The sequence below is a fragment of the Semicossyphus pulcher genome, unplaced genomic scaffold, assembly GCF_022749685.1.
Source record: "Semicossyphus pulcher isolate SPU_LCO1_2020_fin unplaced genomic scaffold, fSemPul1.0.p SCAF_20, whole genome shotgun sequence".
NCBI classification, from domain to species: domain Eukaryota; kingdom Metazoa; phylum Chordata; class Actinopteri; order Labriformes; family Labridae; genus Semicossyphus; species Semicossyphus pulcher.
The window spans coordinates 8,644,173-8,660,470 of record NW_027211694.1 but is presented as its reverse complement, the minus strand read 5'-3'; the positions used below and the strand labels follow the sequence as shown (position 1 = coordinate 8,660,470).

General features: G+C 39.8%; 1 protein-coding gene across 1 annotated transcript; it reads right to left on the bottom strand.

The window, feature by feature from the left end:
• Positions 1 to 104: 104 nt before the first annotated feature.
• On the bottom strand, positions 105 to 16,155 carry LOC138599210 (sodium- and chloride-dependent betaine transporter-like). Its single transcript, XM_069670713.1, has 16 exons — positions 16,148 to 16,155; positions 15,615 to 15,815; positions 15,177 to 15,311; positions 14,527 to 14,667; positions 14,266 to 14,374; positions 12,726 to 12,776; positions 11,729 to 11,858; positions 10,438 to 10,572; positions 7,329 to 7,432; positions 7,102 to 7,226; positions 6,604 to 6,716; positions 6,392 to 6,529; positions 5,232 to 5,334; positions 3,153 to 3,253; positions 1,156 to 1,302; positions 105 to 1,058 (listed from the first exon to the last, which is right to left on the bottom strand). Exons 2-16 carry the CDS (start codon positions 15,802 to 15,804, stop codon positions 894 to 896), a joined length of 1,887 nt encoding a protein of 628 aa, XP_069526814.1. The 5' UTR covers positions 15,805 to 15,815; positions 16,148 to 16,155; the 3' UTR covers positions 105 to 893.
• Between the last annotated feature and the right edge of the window lie 143 nt (positions 16,156 to 16,298).

Here is a 16,298-nt window from a genome sequence, read left to right as displayed (position 1 = left end):
TAGCAGGACTCTGCTGTGAAATCAACATGTAAAGAATTAAAGGACGCCTACTTAAGCAGAATATCATCCATAGGGATATATTTAATGACATTCATACAGTTCATCATATTTGTCAGCGAAAGATATAAAAACATATGAGGAATTTAAGATAATGTACACATTCTGAAACATAAATCTGTTTTGTTGAATAAAATGAAGATAAGAAGTTAATAGTGGAGTGCAAAAACATTTCATGTCCATGATAGCACCAATACTGAAAGACAAAATCAACCTAATAACTCAAATGACTTTACAAAACTGTTAATGTTTAAAGGGGACTAAAGTCCGATTAATTGCCTTAAGTGATGTCACTCGAGTCAGAGTAGGCGGGGCTAAAGACGAGTTAGAAAATTGAAAAGAAAGCCTTTATATGTAGCGTTAGAAAGAAGTTGGCTTACCAGGTACACTGTAGTCAATCCCTCATCTCCGATTGATGCTAGCGGCTCAAGGCTACATTAGCCGCTACTAGCATAACAAGCCCATATTAGAACCAACTGTCAGTGCGAGAGATGAATTGTGGGTAATGTAAGGGCCAGGATTTGACGAGTAAAAAGGATGTATTGAATACAAAAAGGTTATAACAATATAAGGAGGGCTATTCTCTTCTATAAACCCTTTACATGATTATTGGTCTATAGAAAAATGTATGTAACCTTTACATTAGTATTCATTTCATTTCAGGTAAAAGTAACGTAACAAATAAGACATAACAGCATCTCCCTGAATAAAATGTATATAAAACAAGTTGCATTGACTTTTAAAAAAAAGTGGTTGTTGTCACATATTTGTACAATGTAATCAGACCATCGATGCACCATCATTTGCTGCAGGTCTGTCAGCATTAGCACTGACTATCAAACCATGCTGCGCTCCCCCATCATCATCTTCTCGTCTCTGTTATCCACTCTGTTTTTCTGCACTTGTGGCCCGAAGATGACGTAGTCACACAGCGTGAGAATTGGCTTGTGTGGTTCAGCCTGACGCAGGTCACTGGACGGTGTCGTCATGTTGTCTGAATTCTAAATGTTAGGAAGGAAATGTACACAGTCAAGGCTAGGGAAAAAGACATTACCTTTTATTTTGAAATTGACCAAATACAACGTTAAATTCACTCACCCTACACATCGAGATAAAAATGAATACTGGGATGCACATCAGTGGAGTGATGATGAGCAGGCTGCCCAGCACAGCACTCCAGGAACCAGGTAGGTATCCATACACCGATAATGACGATGATTGTGACAGGTCATACAGCAGGGTGAGCTAGGAGACAGAAAATGGTCGAGTTAGAGGGCTAAGTGAAGGAGTGTGAATTGGGACATTATCACATGGCAATGACCAAAATGCCTTTGAACCCTTGGAAAGTCCTACAACCAATCAATGCAACCAAACATGTGACACAGCGCTACGTACGCTATGTAGCTAGTTCCAACGTCCAATGTCTTCTAACTGAAAATACATAACATGAAAAGAACTTTTCATGACATCGACGGCCATCTTGGTTGTTTAGGAACAAGCATAAGCCTCTGTACAGCCATCATATTAAACCCTCCCCATATTAGGAAACAGTTAGCGTTAGCATATAGCAAACATGTTAGCTAAATGTTGCTTCTTTAAACACCCAAAAAACTAAGCGGAACATAAATGAATTATTTCAGGTTGAGTTTCTGGCCACCCGGCGAATTTAAAGCTCCTGTGAGGATCTTTCATGTTGTGTGGACTTTGGCGCCCCCTGTGGACAAGCCGTACATCTACTATCTTTGCTGATCTTGTCCTGTACATGTGTACAAGTCGTGTTATATGAAGAAAAAGCTCCTCCTGCTTTCTTTTAACAGTCAAACGTAACCCTCACTGTGGATCTTGTGTGGAAAATGTAAACAAAGGCTGTTTCTGCAGTGTGTTGTTTATCTGCTCGTCTGACACTGACCCGGTGGCAGCGCTTGCACAGATTAAAAATAAATATATAGAAATAATCTTCTTTCCCATGGTCTGGTTTGCTTTTGTAGCTTATATAGAGGCGTCAGGATCGTCTGTTTCAGAACCAGAGAAAACTCCTCACAGAAGCTTTAAGTTACATTTTTAAAGCTCCTGTGAAGAACTTTTAGTTTGTGTTGATTTTGGCGCCCCCTGTGGACCAAGCCGTACCTCTTATCTTCTTGCTGATTTTTTCCTGTACATGCTTAAGTGGTGGCTTTAGCAAAAAATGTCATCCTGCTTTCTTTAACAGTCGTATGTATCACTCACTTTAAATGTTTGCCCTGGAAAATGTAAACAAAAGCAGCTTGCAGTTAATCGCTTCTTCTGACACCTACCCCCCACCCATCAGCGGTTACAGGCATTAAAAATAACTTTATAGAAATAATCAATATTGTCGCTGATGGTCTGGTTTGCTTTTGTAGGTCATATAGAGTCATCAGATTTAATTTCAGTCTGTTTCATGACTAATGAAAAACTCCTCACAGGAGCTTTAAGCTCCGTTTTTTGGTCTCCACCCACAAAAAGAAACACCCGTCTCTTCTAGATCTTTCATTCTTTAAGAGCTAATAGTTAACCTTACAAGTCCGGGTGGGCAGGGTGGGTTTATTAGAGCTCTTGTGAGAGAAAGAAATAGCAATGAGAGCAGTGAATGTTGCCAGATTAAGAAAACAATCCTATGAAAGACGCCAAAACAGTCCATAGAGCTGAGTCAGTCAGGTGATAACTGTCTGTGGGTAACTTCAACTCTCAACATTCACTTTAAACTATTACAGCTTTTAACTGACTCTTAAGATAGCCTCTGTACTTTCTAATCTCGTACTGATCATGTCTGCAGGGATGTGTGTTTTAAAATAGATGAGTCCACAGTTTTAGGTAAAGGCTGCAATCTCTCCTCTTTTTTCCCCTGTGTGCGCTCAGGAATAATTACTGATGAGGCAAAATGAAAGTATGTGAATAACTCATCAAAGATAAAAGGCCAGTAAAGAGGGAATCAGGAAGATAAGGAGCAGCAGAAGATCAGCGTTCAATCAGAAGTCATATGCGGCGGGAAATAAAGAATACAAATGAAGACATGAGAGGAAAAAGACATTAAAGCTGTAAAGAAGAGAGATGTGTCGCAGGTGTGAGTGACTCACTCCGCAGATGATCGGCGTGACGAACAGCCAGCAGTACTTCAGCACGGGGAGTGGGGCGTACCCGATCATGTCCTTGATGTTGTCATTAAAGCGGTCTGCACCTGGAGGGTGATGGACAAGAGGTGTGAGTCAATCAAAGGGAAGGAAATGGTTTAACACACGGGGCCCTTGACTGAAAACACTGTAAAAGGTGAAGGCTCAGCTTCGAGACATGAAAATGCTGAGTCATAAAAGACTTAAATGCACATGTGGTACATACTTTCTGTTTCATTAAAGAAAACTACTTGTTTTGTAAAAAGACCAAGTTAAAGATGTTCTGCTAGATGAGACATAAAGACAAATAAGAGGACAGACGAATCCTCAACCCACGTGTCTATTTCAGGCAGTAACTTTGCTTCTAATGAAGGTGTGGGAGGTAAGACGATTGATCCAAAATGATGGCGGAGGACGACATGGCTGGGGAAATGAAACATTAAAATGTGGGCAGAGGACAAATCCTGGTGCATTCTTTAAGAAGCAACAACCCATGAAGCATTTTTTAGATATGAATATTTGTATGAAACAAGTGATGGGTATAGCAGGAAATGTAAAGAGGTCTAAAGCCTAAACATTTCCTGTGTGGCTTTACAGCAGAAGATGTTTCTTCTGGTTTCTGTCCAGTAGATGGAGCCCTCATCCCTCTACAAACCTGAACTGCTCTCAGCGGAGAGGAAGGGTTCTTTAGCCCTATTATACAGGACTGGTAATACCAGGTGACCTCATGTGATTTAGAAACTGACCCGCATTCCCACAGGATAAGAAAAGTCTTTATTTTTCTCTAATTAACTGACCTTTACCCCTCAAACATGATGCCAAGGCTTCATGTATAATAACAATTGAGCCTGTTGTAAGAAAGATAAATGTTCCCATCTCTGTGAGGTCAAGAATGTAAACAAAACGGTTGTTTTTGTTGAGAAATTGAGGTCCAGTATTTGTTTTGGATCTTTACCAGAGTTGTTGCCGAGTGAAGTTAATAATTGCGGAACACAGACAGAAATGGTTTGCAAATAATTGCAAATTCTTTGCTGGCAACGGAAACATTTAAAGGTCAGGTTTATTTTCTCTTGAATAAGTCATTTAAATGACCGCTGATACTTAAGTTATTACAGGAGATATAAATTAAAATTCTTTATCTATCGCTAGTTTTCTAAATAGAGTGTAGGCTGATATTTGGCATCTATCTGCTGTAAGTTATTATTAAAGATACTCTACATCCTTTTAAGTTAAAATACCGTACATGTTGTAATCCAAGGTAAACGGTGGGAACTGTAAGATTAAGAGGAACTGTCTAATTATACAACAGTTATTACCGAGAAAGTAACCTGGTTGGATAAGAGGCATTCCCTGAGTGCTGATATAGAGAACAACATCACAGGGACTTTTCACTCTGTGTATCACTCCGCCTCAGCCACGTGTTCTGAATACTGCAAATTAACATTACAGCAGACCGTGTATGTTCACACTGATCAGGCTGGTACCTCTGAATCACACAGCAGACTCTTATTTCACTGGCTGTTGATATATTACAACAAACAGATAAATGTACATGATGAAACATGTAGTAGCAGAGTGCAGGAGAATGTTTGGGTTGCTTGGCAACAAAAGTCCAATTTCAGATAAGTTGTGGAACTGGTTGAGTTGGTGGAGCAAAAAATCTTTTGTTGTTGATTATTGCTTGTGGCCTGCGGCCTCGTGGCTACGACCGAATCACAGCCGTGATGATGGTACAACATCACTCCCTCTCATGTGATATTGCTTAAATATCCTTGAGTAAAAATGAGCACAGCATGCTATCTTTTTAGTGTCATCAAAAGTCCCTGTCTTGTTTTATCTGCTCATAATCTTTTTATTAAACGGGCGATAAAATTAAAACAAATGTGGATCTCAGAGTTTTGATCAGAAGCTGCTTCCTTACAGATAACATGAGACAAATGCTGCCGTCAATTATGAAGCTCCTCTAAGTAGCAACTGTGAATGTAATGCTACTATCGGTAATGAAATCAGCATTTTTATAAATGTAATAACTTAAAGTTGACTTACCGTACACCCAGGCAATGACAATGGTCTCAAAGCAGGCGATGAGGAGGAGACTGGTTCCACTGGGACCGTAGGTGTCTATCACCTGAAAGAGGACTATCCCTCCCTGTAACATGAGCAGAAAACATGCAGAAAAAGTACAGTCAGGAAGAGAGGTTAGACAGGCTGTGATTTTTAACACGGCCGTCATTTCCTGTGCCTCCAGAGCAGAACATGAAAGTCCTATTTTTGACACATCAGAAATTAAATCTTTTAATTATTACAAAGCATACAAGTGTAGCAAACTAAGCTACAAGCTAACTAACCATTCACTCTAAATATAAGTACTTTTAAATGAACAAGGAACCTTTGTTTGAGGAATTTTGATACTCATTTAGTTTAAAAAGATTCAAATGTGTATGAGGATGTGCTAATTATCAGGCAAAGTTTGTTAATTAACAAGGCTAATGGGTTACAGCCATGCTAACAGTTCTGTGCGGTTTTGAGTAGTCGTAGAGCTACAGTAAATGTTAGCATAGTAACAGTTTAAATGCTAACTTTGAGTTTGAATTAGAAAATGTTAGCAAGCTAGAATGCTAAAGTTAGTAAAACATTTCACCTGCTTTACATCAGTTGCAGGTTAATGTATAATGGACACAACCTTAGTTTAGCCTACTAGCATGCTAACATTTGCTAATTATCATCAAACAAAGTATAACAGATCATTTCAAAGATTAAAATGTGTTAACCTGACTGAATATCTATGTGAGGTGATGCTTTAATTACTACAAAAATATACTGAAGTTAAGGGTTAAGTTAAGGTTAGTGTGTTGATTAACAAAACCAAGAGTTTACAGCCAAGCTAGCAGTTTAGCTTGCTGTGCATAGGCTTTGAGCTAAAAGCCAAACACTGACATGCTAACAGTTGAACTTAATGCTCAGTTTAGCGTGCTAGCATGCAAACATTTGCTAATTGGACACAAGGTAAAGCTGTTAATCTAAATGTGTTTGCTCATTAATTAAGAATGATAAATAATTTAAACATCTGGCTTAAAAGAGGGGCAAATTAAAAGGCTTAGGGATAATCAAAGTCATTACAATTCTTCCTGTAAATAAAAAATGTCTGAAGCTAGTTGTCCTTCCTTAAATTAAATGACAATATAAATACTGTTTCTGCTGTGTACCTCAGTGATGAGTGGCAGCCCCAGCAGAAAACAGACAACAGCGATGACCAGGACCAGGATTTCTCTGCCACCCCGCCTCCTCAGGTAACGTGGGAACATGTCTGTGAGAGCTGTGGCCAGACTCTCCACACACACAAACTGTAGGAACAGAAGTGAAACTGATTATTTTACGATAAAGACCTATATAAAATTATTATTAGACAGAACCATACCTGACTGTCCAGGCCCAGAAGGAGGAGCATGAAAAAGAAGAGAATAGCCCAGAAGGAGGAGCCAGGCAGCAGCGACAGAGCCTTTGGATAGGCTATAAAGGCCAGACCAGGACCTGCAGGAAGAACAGTACTCTCAAGTCCAAACTTTAAAGTCCATATATTGATTTTGTACATGTCTGATTGTAGAAGTTCTGTGTCTTATCCCTTTAATTATCTTATAGATCTGTTTTCATTGCACATGTCACCAGATGCAGCCAAAAGTGCAGAGTGTAGAAAAAACAAATTTAAGCAGTGAACAAAGAAAAAACAAAATTATCATAAAATATTAAAGACGTGCCTCTGGCATCAGTAAAAAAAGAAAGATACTTTAAAGTAAAAATAATTTAACTGAACATAAGATGCCATCTTGTGGACGTTGTTGGTTGTTGTCACCACTTCCAGCCTATTAAATAAAGTTGACAGTTTAAAAAAAAGCATGCAGATAAGAATTAAAATCACCAGAAGCAGCAACATCATCCAACGGCAAGTTCAGTTCATGAGCCATGAATCCCAGCACTGAGAACACAGCAAAACCAGCAAAGATACTGGTGGCACTGTTCAGGAAACAAAGTCCCACGCAATCCCTGCAACATAACAACCACACAAAGAAAAGATTATCTGCACTGTTGAAGAGCATGTTAATGTACAATCATAACTGTGATTTTTAGAATACAGAGGATGCTAACCTAAAGCAGTTGTTGTTGTATTTGTTGTAGCTTCCCAGAGCGGTGAGTACTCCCTGACACACGGCGTAGGAGAAGAACACCTGAGTCCCTGCATCACGCCAAACCTGGAGAGGGTAAGACATTTCAAACATTTAAGGGGAAACATTAAAAAAACTTTCCTTTTACTTCTTTCATTACTGAGCAACAATAACATTTTTTGTTAAGTCATAACAATCAACAATTACTGGGCGATATCACACGAGAAGGAGTGCTGTTATGCTGAATATCAGACCAGCTGTGATTCACTCAGAGACACGAGGCAACACACCGAGTCCTAGAGGTAATCACAGCCGTGCTAATCTCTATTTACAGTTTCTACGTAGAAATGTAGAATCTGTAGGCAGTGATGTGGGTTTTAGGTTTGACAAGTGTTCTGGTTTCCATTTGTACTACACTTGTAGTCCAAGTAATGTTGACCAATCACGTATCAGCAGGCTGCGGTGTATGCAGGAAAAACAGTCCGTGTGGAGAGCAAAAGCAGGCGGACAGTAATGCGCCGTAATGACATCCCGGCACCCATCAGCGTTCATCTGATGACGATTTAGCTTCTTATTAATCTCTATAAACTTACATCTGCAGCAAGTTCAGCTTACAATCTGTTCTCGATCTAAAATTCAACTGGAGATAAAGCCATTCAGCATTTAGATTTCCCGACTTCCTCGAATGCAGCAAAAATTATCGATCCTGCGTTGAACTAACGAGCACTTTAAAATTAGTTTTCTTCTCCTCTTCACGACAGACCTGAGAAAGCTTGCATTTTTACTTTTTTACTAATCTGCATCATGATGTTTTCGGAATTTCGGGAAAGGCAAGACCCGTTAATTAAAGTAAATCTCAAGAAAAACAGGGGTTTTTTTCTGTAAATAATGCAGCACGCGGAAAAGGAAGTCTTAACCAGAAGCCGTTTATGCTAACAACTGGCTGCACACCCGACATGAGGCTATATCGTCATGCCATGCCATGCCGTCAGCCATGCTGATATTCAGTACAACAGAACCCCCCCCGAGTGTGATATTGCTTTTATACAACAGATTGATACATTAATACATTTTCCTGCACTCTTGCTACTTTGTGTATGTCTAAACGTTACGGCAGACTAAAAACTACATATTATGTACATTTATCTGAATGTTATAATTCATCTTGCAAATGTTGAAAAATTCTGTTGATAGTTGCTTTGGTGACGAATGTGTTTGATTAATCTAGACTGTTTGCTGTAACGTTAATTAACAGTGTTCCAAACAACTGAGGCGGAGTGATACATGTAAACTCTATAACGGCACTCATTTCAGGCCTCTGTATACTGTTGTATAAAAGACAATAATGTATGGCTCTGCTTTATGCCTGTCAGAAATGATACAGAATTTCCAGACTTTTTCCTGTGTAAATTCATAACTATGTAAATGAGCTTGCATCACATTTGTGCGCGTTCAGGTTTGTGGGAGTAGAACGTTTTGTTTACAGGAATGTCCGTCTGCGGGACCTCTTTCTGACAGCATCTGGTTAACATTAGAGGCACCACTACGCTGACAGTCACGCCCACTGAAAGATAAAGTTGGCAAGGCTCCAAAGCAATATACAGGGCCCTACTCTGGCCCCAAAGAGGGCCTGGCTAATTCACAGCCTTAGGAGGCTTTAGTCTGTCTCAAAGGATGTTCACATCCGACACCAGAAACAGAGGACACTGTTGTGTCCTTAGAAGCGTTTGCATGTCCTAACACATGCACAGTGACACACGGACAAAAGGAGACACATTCACACATAAAACAGACCACAGATACAGGCCAGAACGCAATTACGATTTCCTGCGTGGCTCAAGTGAAAACAGAACCTCACATGATGAGAAAAACTTTAGAAAGGATCTGTTTTCAAGAGCATCTGGTATTGTGCATCTGTCTGCCTTCACCTGCTTTTAACATTACTGCAGATATTCTCACACTCCCCTTAACGTCCCTCCATGTTTACTCAAGATTCCCACAATGGTTCACAGCTGGAAGACAAATGCTCTTTTTTGCGTGCTTATAACCGATGGGGAAAACACACTTTATCTTCTAACTGTAGCAGGAAAATGTGAGATGGTCAGCTAATTTTATAGAGTTGCTTAATGCCTCCAGATGGAACGGGGACACATCCAGTTCAACACACAGAGACAGGAAGAGACACAAAAAGTTCATATGTAAAGCTTCTTGAAATTCAGCTTGAAACAGCAAAAATCTTTGCATCCACAAAAATCAGAGTTAAAACAAATTAATGTTGAAAAACGTGGTTAAACTGCTTACTATTTTATACATAACACTGTAGATTTGGGTTTCTATTGGCTTTAATGGATCCTTTCTGAACCCGAGATTGTTTTCATGCAGGATGACCACTCACAGGAATGTTCACACAAACACATGCATGCATGCCTAGCAGAGGAAGAAAAGGAAGTGACCCCCTGCCACACAGACGAGCTCTGAAGTTGCCCTCGAGTGATCACATCATGAAAGACGCCTTGCTGGCAGACACAGATGCTGTCATTGTGCAAGAGCATGCCAAATAATCCAGAAATCACCCTGTGGTTTTTTACAACTCCCTATTCAGTTTAGAGATTACATCATTATTCTGAGTGAATAACAGATCTACTGTTAAACTGTATTGCAGTGTGCTAGTTTTTTATGCAACAAAAATCCTATATTTCCATTGAGGAAAATGATTTATTCAGATCCAGCTTAGGAAAAAGTTTTTACTCCCGTCTGATGATGTTACGGTATAATCAAGCTTTCTTTGACAAACTTCTCACTGAGAGAGGATCTTGGTTTGTTTTTCCTGCTAATACTCCGGGTTGGGACTGGAAATAAAAGTCAAGGCAAAAAAAAAAAGGGCGAAGAGGGAAGAGAATAACAGGAAACTGTTGAGAGGAAATCAACAGAGTGTTATTGAGATATTTAAGATGTAGATCTGGCTGGTTGTGAGGCCTGAATTTTTCTACGTGTTTTTCTTTAGTGCCACAATGGCAGCGTTATTCTCTCCTCTGCATACTGTTAAATGTAAAACAAACACAAGAACAGCTGATGTGACAGTGAGTTCTTACGTTGGGATCAGAGAGCCTGCTGAAGTCAGGGGTGAGGTAATATTTCAGTCCCTCTCCGGCTCCCGGGAGTGTCACTCCGCGGATGAAGAGGATGAACAGCATCAGGTACGGGAATGTAGCAGTGAAGTACACAACCTACAAGCACAAAAATGCATACAAACATGTAGGTAATTACTGAATATGTAGACACTAAAACTTGTATAAAGGTTGTGTTTTGTTACTAGGGGGCAACAGAAACAAGCAAAAACACAGAACTGACATATTATCACCGTAAAAAGATGATATCGCTAACATGCTAGCAAACTGTCCAGCAGATACAGAGCAACACTAGCATTCATTTGAAGTTTCCAATCATTGGCAAGCCCAGTATACTCTGTCCTTTTAGTCTCCTTAGGTAAATGTCTGGCTCAGTAGCTAACCAGCTACCTGCTAAATTTCTATCTCCGCAAATTTCATGCAGATCATGTTGCACTGCTGGGTTCCAGGTTGTAATCCATATAAAAATACGTTATCATTTCACCTTTTCCTGATTAATCAGCGCTTAAAAAGTTAATCTGCACAGAAATCTGGCCATATTTCAAAGTAAAACAACATATTTGATGACTCATTAGCTACCATTAGCTAATATTAGCACTTAACTGCTTCATAGCTTACATTAAGTTAGCTTGGACGTAAGCTAGCTAATGTTACATTAGCTAGGACTTTCACGTAACACTACCAAACATTGATATTAGCTTTTAGCCACTTCCTAGCTAATGGTAGTGGCTGAATTCGTATGCTAGCTGTTATCTGACAGTAGCTAATGGGATATATGTTGTTTTAACTAGAAATATGGCCTGCTTTCCTTCACTGTTCATTGTCTTTGAAGTTGCTGACCAATTGAGAAGAGGTGACACGATAACAATTGATCAGATACCTTAAATTAATATGATTAATAAACAGCAGTACTACAGTAAAACAGCTCGTTAGCGTCCCACCCTGAGCATGATGTCAGAGGACAACGCCCGCTGTGTGAATATGGTCAATAGCAGAAATCAAATGTTGGGCAATAATGGTATAACAAAATGAAATCTTAAGTAATAGAACTTAATGTGCACTAAAAAAATCTATTATCACTTGTAGATGGAAGGAAAGGTAGATACGCTAAAGACACCAGACAAGGCTGTTCATTAAGGCAGGTGACCAACAGATGTAGCCTGTTAGCACTTAAAATTAAGGGTGTTGTATTTCTGTTCCCAAACCCCCTGATAACAGCGAGAGTACTGTTAATGTAGGCTAAAGGAATACTTGCCTTTCCTGTGGATCTGATCCCCTTAAAGACGCAGAAATAACATACAACCCAGGCAATCAGGAGGCACAAAGCCAGGTCCCAGTGTACCTTACCCAGGGACATGTCATCTGACATTCTTAACACCCGGTTACTGTGGGAAAAACATCAGACACATAAATATACAACTGCATCGTCTGCAAACAAGATGAAGAATGATGTACATTAAAGCATGAATAAACACATTTTGTTTGTTCCTTCGAGATGCTTCAATATATAGTGAAGAAACACTGCCTGCTACGGCTGTGTGAATGAAGAGACTATATTGAGAGCCAATGAATTCGAGTACTGCATCGTTAATACAGATTTAAATCGTCCTTGGTTTATTTTGGACAGCTTTAGGTTTGTATTGTACACGCTGCTGAAAAAGAGCACATCTTGTTCTCATTCTGCAGCGTATGCATGTTTGTATGTAGCTGTGTAGTGATTTCCCAATGTCTGCTGTCTCACGCAATCAGGAGGTTATCATGAGACGGGCAGAGTACTGCTTCAAAGATACATGAAAATAAGAAATAAACAAGGTGGAGTGCAACTATGTTGGAAGCTGAATCAGGAGGTTTGATTGGTTATTTTTTGGTGTCTGCAGCTGGTTAATTTTCCTGCATTTCATTTTATGTTTTACACCGTGACGAAATTCTGTTTTCTTTAAGATGCCAGGAATTCTTGTGTGCTCCTTTTTCAACTTCTTGTTTGTGGTCACTGACACTTAACTCAGTTACGCACCAGCTCTGCTCTGTATCTCTGACGTTAGAGAGATATTCTGCCAATTTATGATCTCTTTGTAGGGTCAGGAAACATTGTAATCTACTTTGGCTCTATGTAATAGGCTTTTTCTTTTACATTGCATTATAATTGGGTTTACTCTGACTGCTGTTTAAAGAGCAGTTTTCTCTTGAGACTTGTTGTATATGTGTCAAAGCATGTGTGTGTGTGTGTGTGATTGTGTGTGTGTGTGTCTCACGTCCAGAACTCCTCCTCTGGTGACTTGGAGATCAAATGGTCAGTTTCATTGCTGGAAATAAAGAAAACACATTCTAACAATAACACGTAACAATGCCTCACCAACGGTCGAGTTCTTTTCAAATCACATTCAGATTTCTTTACAGAGTCACACAGTCTGAATCAGTTTATTTATATATTCAATAAGATATCTGTCCTTTTATCAGTAAAGCTTTATGGTAAATAAGCCTTGTGTCTTTTATGCAGTATGATTGTTGCATTAATTAAACAAACATATAAGGTGTGTCCACTAACAGCGTTTTTTGCCGGCAGCGCCCAGGTTACGTAAGTTGTCTGAAGCACTTCTGCTTCCCTTGGTAGTGACCACAGACTGTATAAAAAGATGGACGACATGACCACTCCCTAAAAGTGAAGCCAAAACATTTCGAGTGCCCCCTGCTGACTGGCTGCAGTATAGGTCATAAAGCCCGCCTCCTCCATGTTAACAGATGGGACATGAGTCAAACTATAACATCAAAATACACGTCAAATAAATGTTTCTCAAACATGGTTTCTGTCATTATAGTTAGTTCTTATCATGCTGATTTATTTCGAAGTGTTCATTTTTCTGACAAGTTTATTTTTAATTATTTAATTGATGCTGTAAAAAGGATGATTGACAGCTCTGCTGACAAATCCGGCTCCTGCAGCTGATCTGTTCCAGATTAGCAGAGTAGAGGAGGAACGGCGAGAGGAGACGTAAAAAATGGAAATATTACCCTCGAAAAAATGAAATGATACGCTTCTCCTCCGCCTTTGTTGTTGACAAAGTTGATATCTGAAGTCCCGCCCCTTCTTGATTTTGGTTTGTCGGTGAGGGAAAAGTGACATTAACGAGGGTGGCGGTGTTCCAAAAGTTTAAATGTTTTCAACTGAGAGCACTGTGAACGCAACGACAAAAAACAGCTGACGTCAAGGGTGTTTTCACGCTTAGGACGCCGAGCGCTGAAAACTCTGAAGTACATTGGTTTTGTGTAGAAAATAGGCCGTTAGTGGACACAGGCCCTTAGTGAGCTTTTGAGGTGCCCTTACTGGGATTTCAGAGAAAGCAAAGTTAGCCGTTTCCCCTATTTCAAGTCTTTATGCTGAGCTAAGCTAACTTTCTGCTTGCTGTGGCTTCCGATCTGCAATATGAGAGTGGAACAGTTCCTCTAATTTAACACGCAGTAAGAAGGCAAAAAAGCAGAATTCTTAGAAAGTATGACTTAAATATGAGATTTTTCTTCCATTTGACAACCCGCTAGTTTTTTTAACCATTATTAAAACAACATCTGATAATAATTTAGATTTATTATGTGTATGTTTCACCTGCAGACAGTCCCATTGCAGCAATTAATAATGTTTTTATAACAGCAAGAGATGAAGAACCTCCTCTGAACACAAAAAAGCATGGGTGTGTCCGTGACCGAATGCATCTGTGGAGGCCAAGACTAATCCTCCTTTTATGTATCACATCAATAAGAAGAATTTCTGCTTTGTAGCCAAGTCAAAATGTAACTTACCTTATGTCAGGAAGGTTTATATCATAGTAGTCAGGTGAGGTGAAGTTGTTCAGAAACGACCAGTTGAAGCCGGGTTGAAACAAATCAGGGTTGCGCAAATGACAGTATTCTAAGAGGGTAATGAAAAACAGATGAAGGTGAGTTGGAGGTTTCACACTTAACATAAAACGTGGGAGAATTTTCCCCCCGAAGTCTAAACAAATTCCTAATCTCATCCAGATGTGTTTTAACAATCCGGCGCTGATTTGTTACAAAGCTCACCGGTGTTCCAGTTGTTGTCACATGTTGACCAGGGCAGCGGGCTTTTGAATGAGTTATACAAGTAGAGGATGGCCCAGGCCAGCACCACGATGTAGTAGATGTTCAGATACATCACGATTACCTGTGATGCAATCCCCACCCCTGCAGGACACAGAGAGTTTTCACAGTTAGTAAAGACTTCTGGCTGCTGTCGCTTTCTGTATTATGCAACAGTTACAGCTCCTTAGCGTTGGTTTGGTTCCCAGCCTCTGACTCTGAGGTTTACATACATATTTCTCTCTGTTATTTCACTTAAGTTTTACACTAAAGCATCTTATATGTACAATCAACCAACACCAATCTCCACAGTTCATAAAAATGTCTGCTTTCACTTTGTATTTTAATGTTTCCTGTCCTTGTTTAGCAGCAACTTGTTAAGATATTGTGAGAAACAAGCTGACAGTGAACGCACCAGGCAGCAATTGTTAAGTACAGACCGTTCCTTAACTTCTTTTGTACATAGAAAATAAAACAAGTAGCTATTAAATGTTAATGAGGAAGTTTCTCTGCAAGTCTGGAATATTTATAAAGTGGATGGACTTGTTATTTAAGGGGGATCTGGATGCTAACAAAAAGCACACACAAATTTCTGAGTGAGCCTTGTTTTTTACCCTCAAACATGGGGCATATCTTCCTCCAGGCGGTCACCCCGCCCTCACTGGTGTACTGGCCCAACGCCGTCTCCAGGAAGAACACAGGGATGCCACAAAAGAAGAGGAACACAAAGTAAGGGATGAGGAAGACACCTGCAAATAAAAAACACCGACAAAGAAGAGTCTCTGACATGTAGTGGCATGTTGCAGACCAAACTGTATAAACGCTTTTCTATGAGTTGATTATGCAATAGATAAACGGGCTTATTGTGAGAAAACAAAATGCTCCATGTTACTTGGAGGAAATCTCATGGATCCTGCGTAAAGAATACTGAGAGTTTGAAGGAAAACATTCTTTTGCACATTTCCACACAAATATTTTCAGCCTTCTCAGCAATTTATTCTTTACTTCAGCCAGAAGACCCCACCTTAAATCATCTAAACCTAGTCCCTCACCTCCTCCGTTTTTGAAGCACAGATAGGGGAAGCGCCAAACATTCCCAAGGCCAATAATTTCTCCAGCCATGGAGAGCATGAACTCCATCTCGCTGGCCCATTTGCCCCTTGGCTTGACACCCTCCTCAGGAATCCCTTTATCTGGCCTGGGGTCACTAGAAGGAGCCCCTTCAGCTCTCTCTTCAGCCATGGTCTTAAGGTCTGTTGTGTGCGCACATATTAAACACAGACGTCATATTTTTAGTTACAATCACTTCTCCATACGTGCAGATATAAGCTAGTTGAAGCGTTTACAGTCATTTACATTTACATTTAGAGTAATCTCCAATTCATCCTAACTGCTGTATATTAAAGTCTCCTCTGGGGGAAAAAATCAGATGCACTAATGCCATTAATTGCAAATGACTTTATCGACCAACTTGTGCAGAGGATTGCACAAAAACTAGCCTAAGAAAAGGCAATTCTGAACATAAAGAGACAATTACATATTCACAGCTAGTTAAAAGGGATTTAAATGCATGCATAATACTCACCCGTGTGCTTGTAGTTGGCGCTGAAAATTTCTAGACTGACCGAGCGAAGTTTGAAGAACAGCCTTATACAAAAGTGGGGTGTGTCCTGAGGGATACCACGCGAACACACTGTCCTCATGGACGTACGTATGGACAGCCACACGTTGGTGTA

What these genes read in the sequence shown, in the direction of transcription:
- LOC138599210 (XM_069670713.1), bottom strand. Translation starts at nt 15,804, where the DNA reads ATGGCTGAAGAGAGAGCTGAAGGGGCTCCTTCTAGTGACCCCAGGCCA. An exon ending in ATAAACCTTCCTGACATAAG is followed by an intron (nt 12,777 to 14,265) that starts GTAAGTTACATT and finishes CTTTATTTCCAG; the next exon opens with CAATGAAACTGACCATTTGA. An exon ending in TTCTGGGCCTGGACAGTCAG is followed by an intron (nt 6,530 to 6,603) that starts GTATGGTTCTGT and finishes CTGTTCCTACAG; the next exon opens with TTTGTGTGTGTGGAGAGTCT.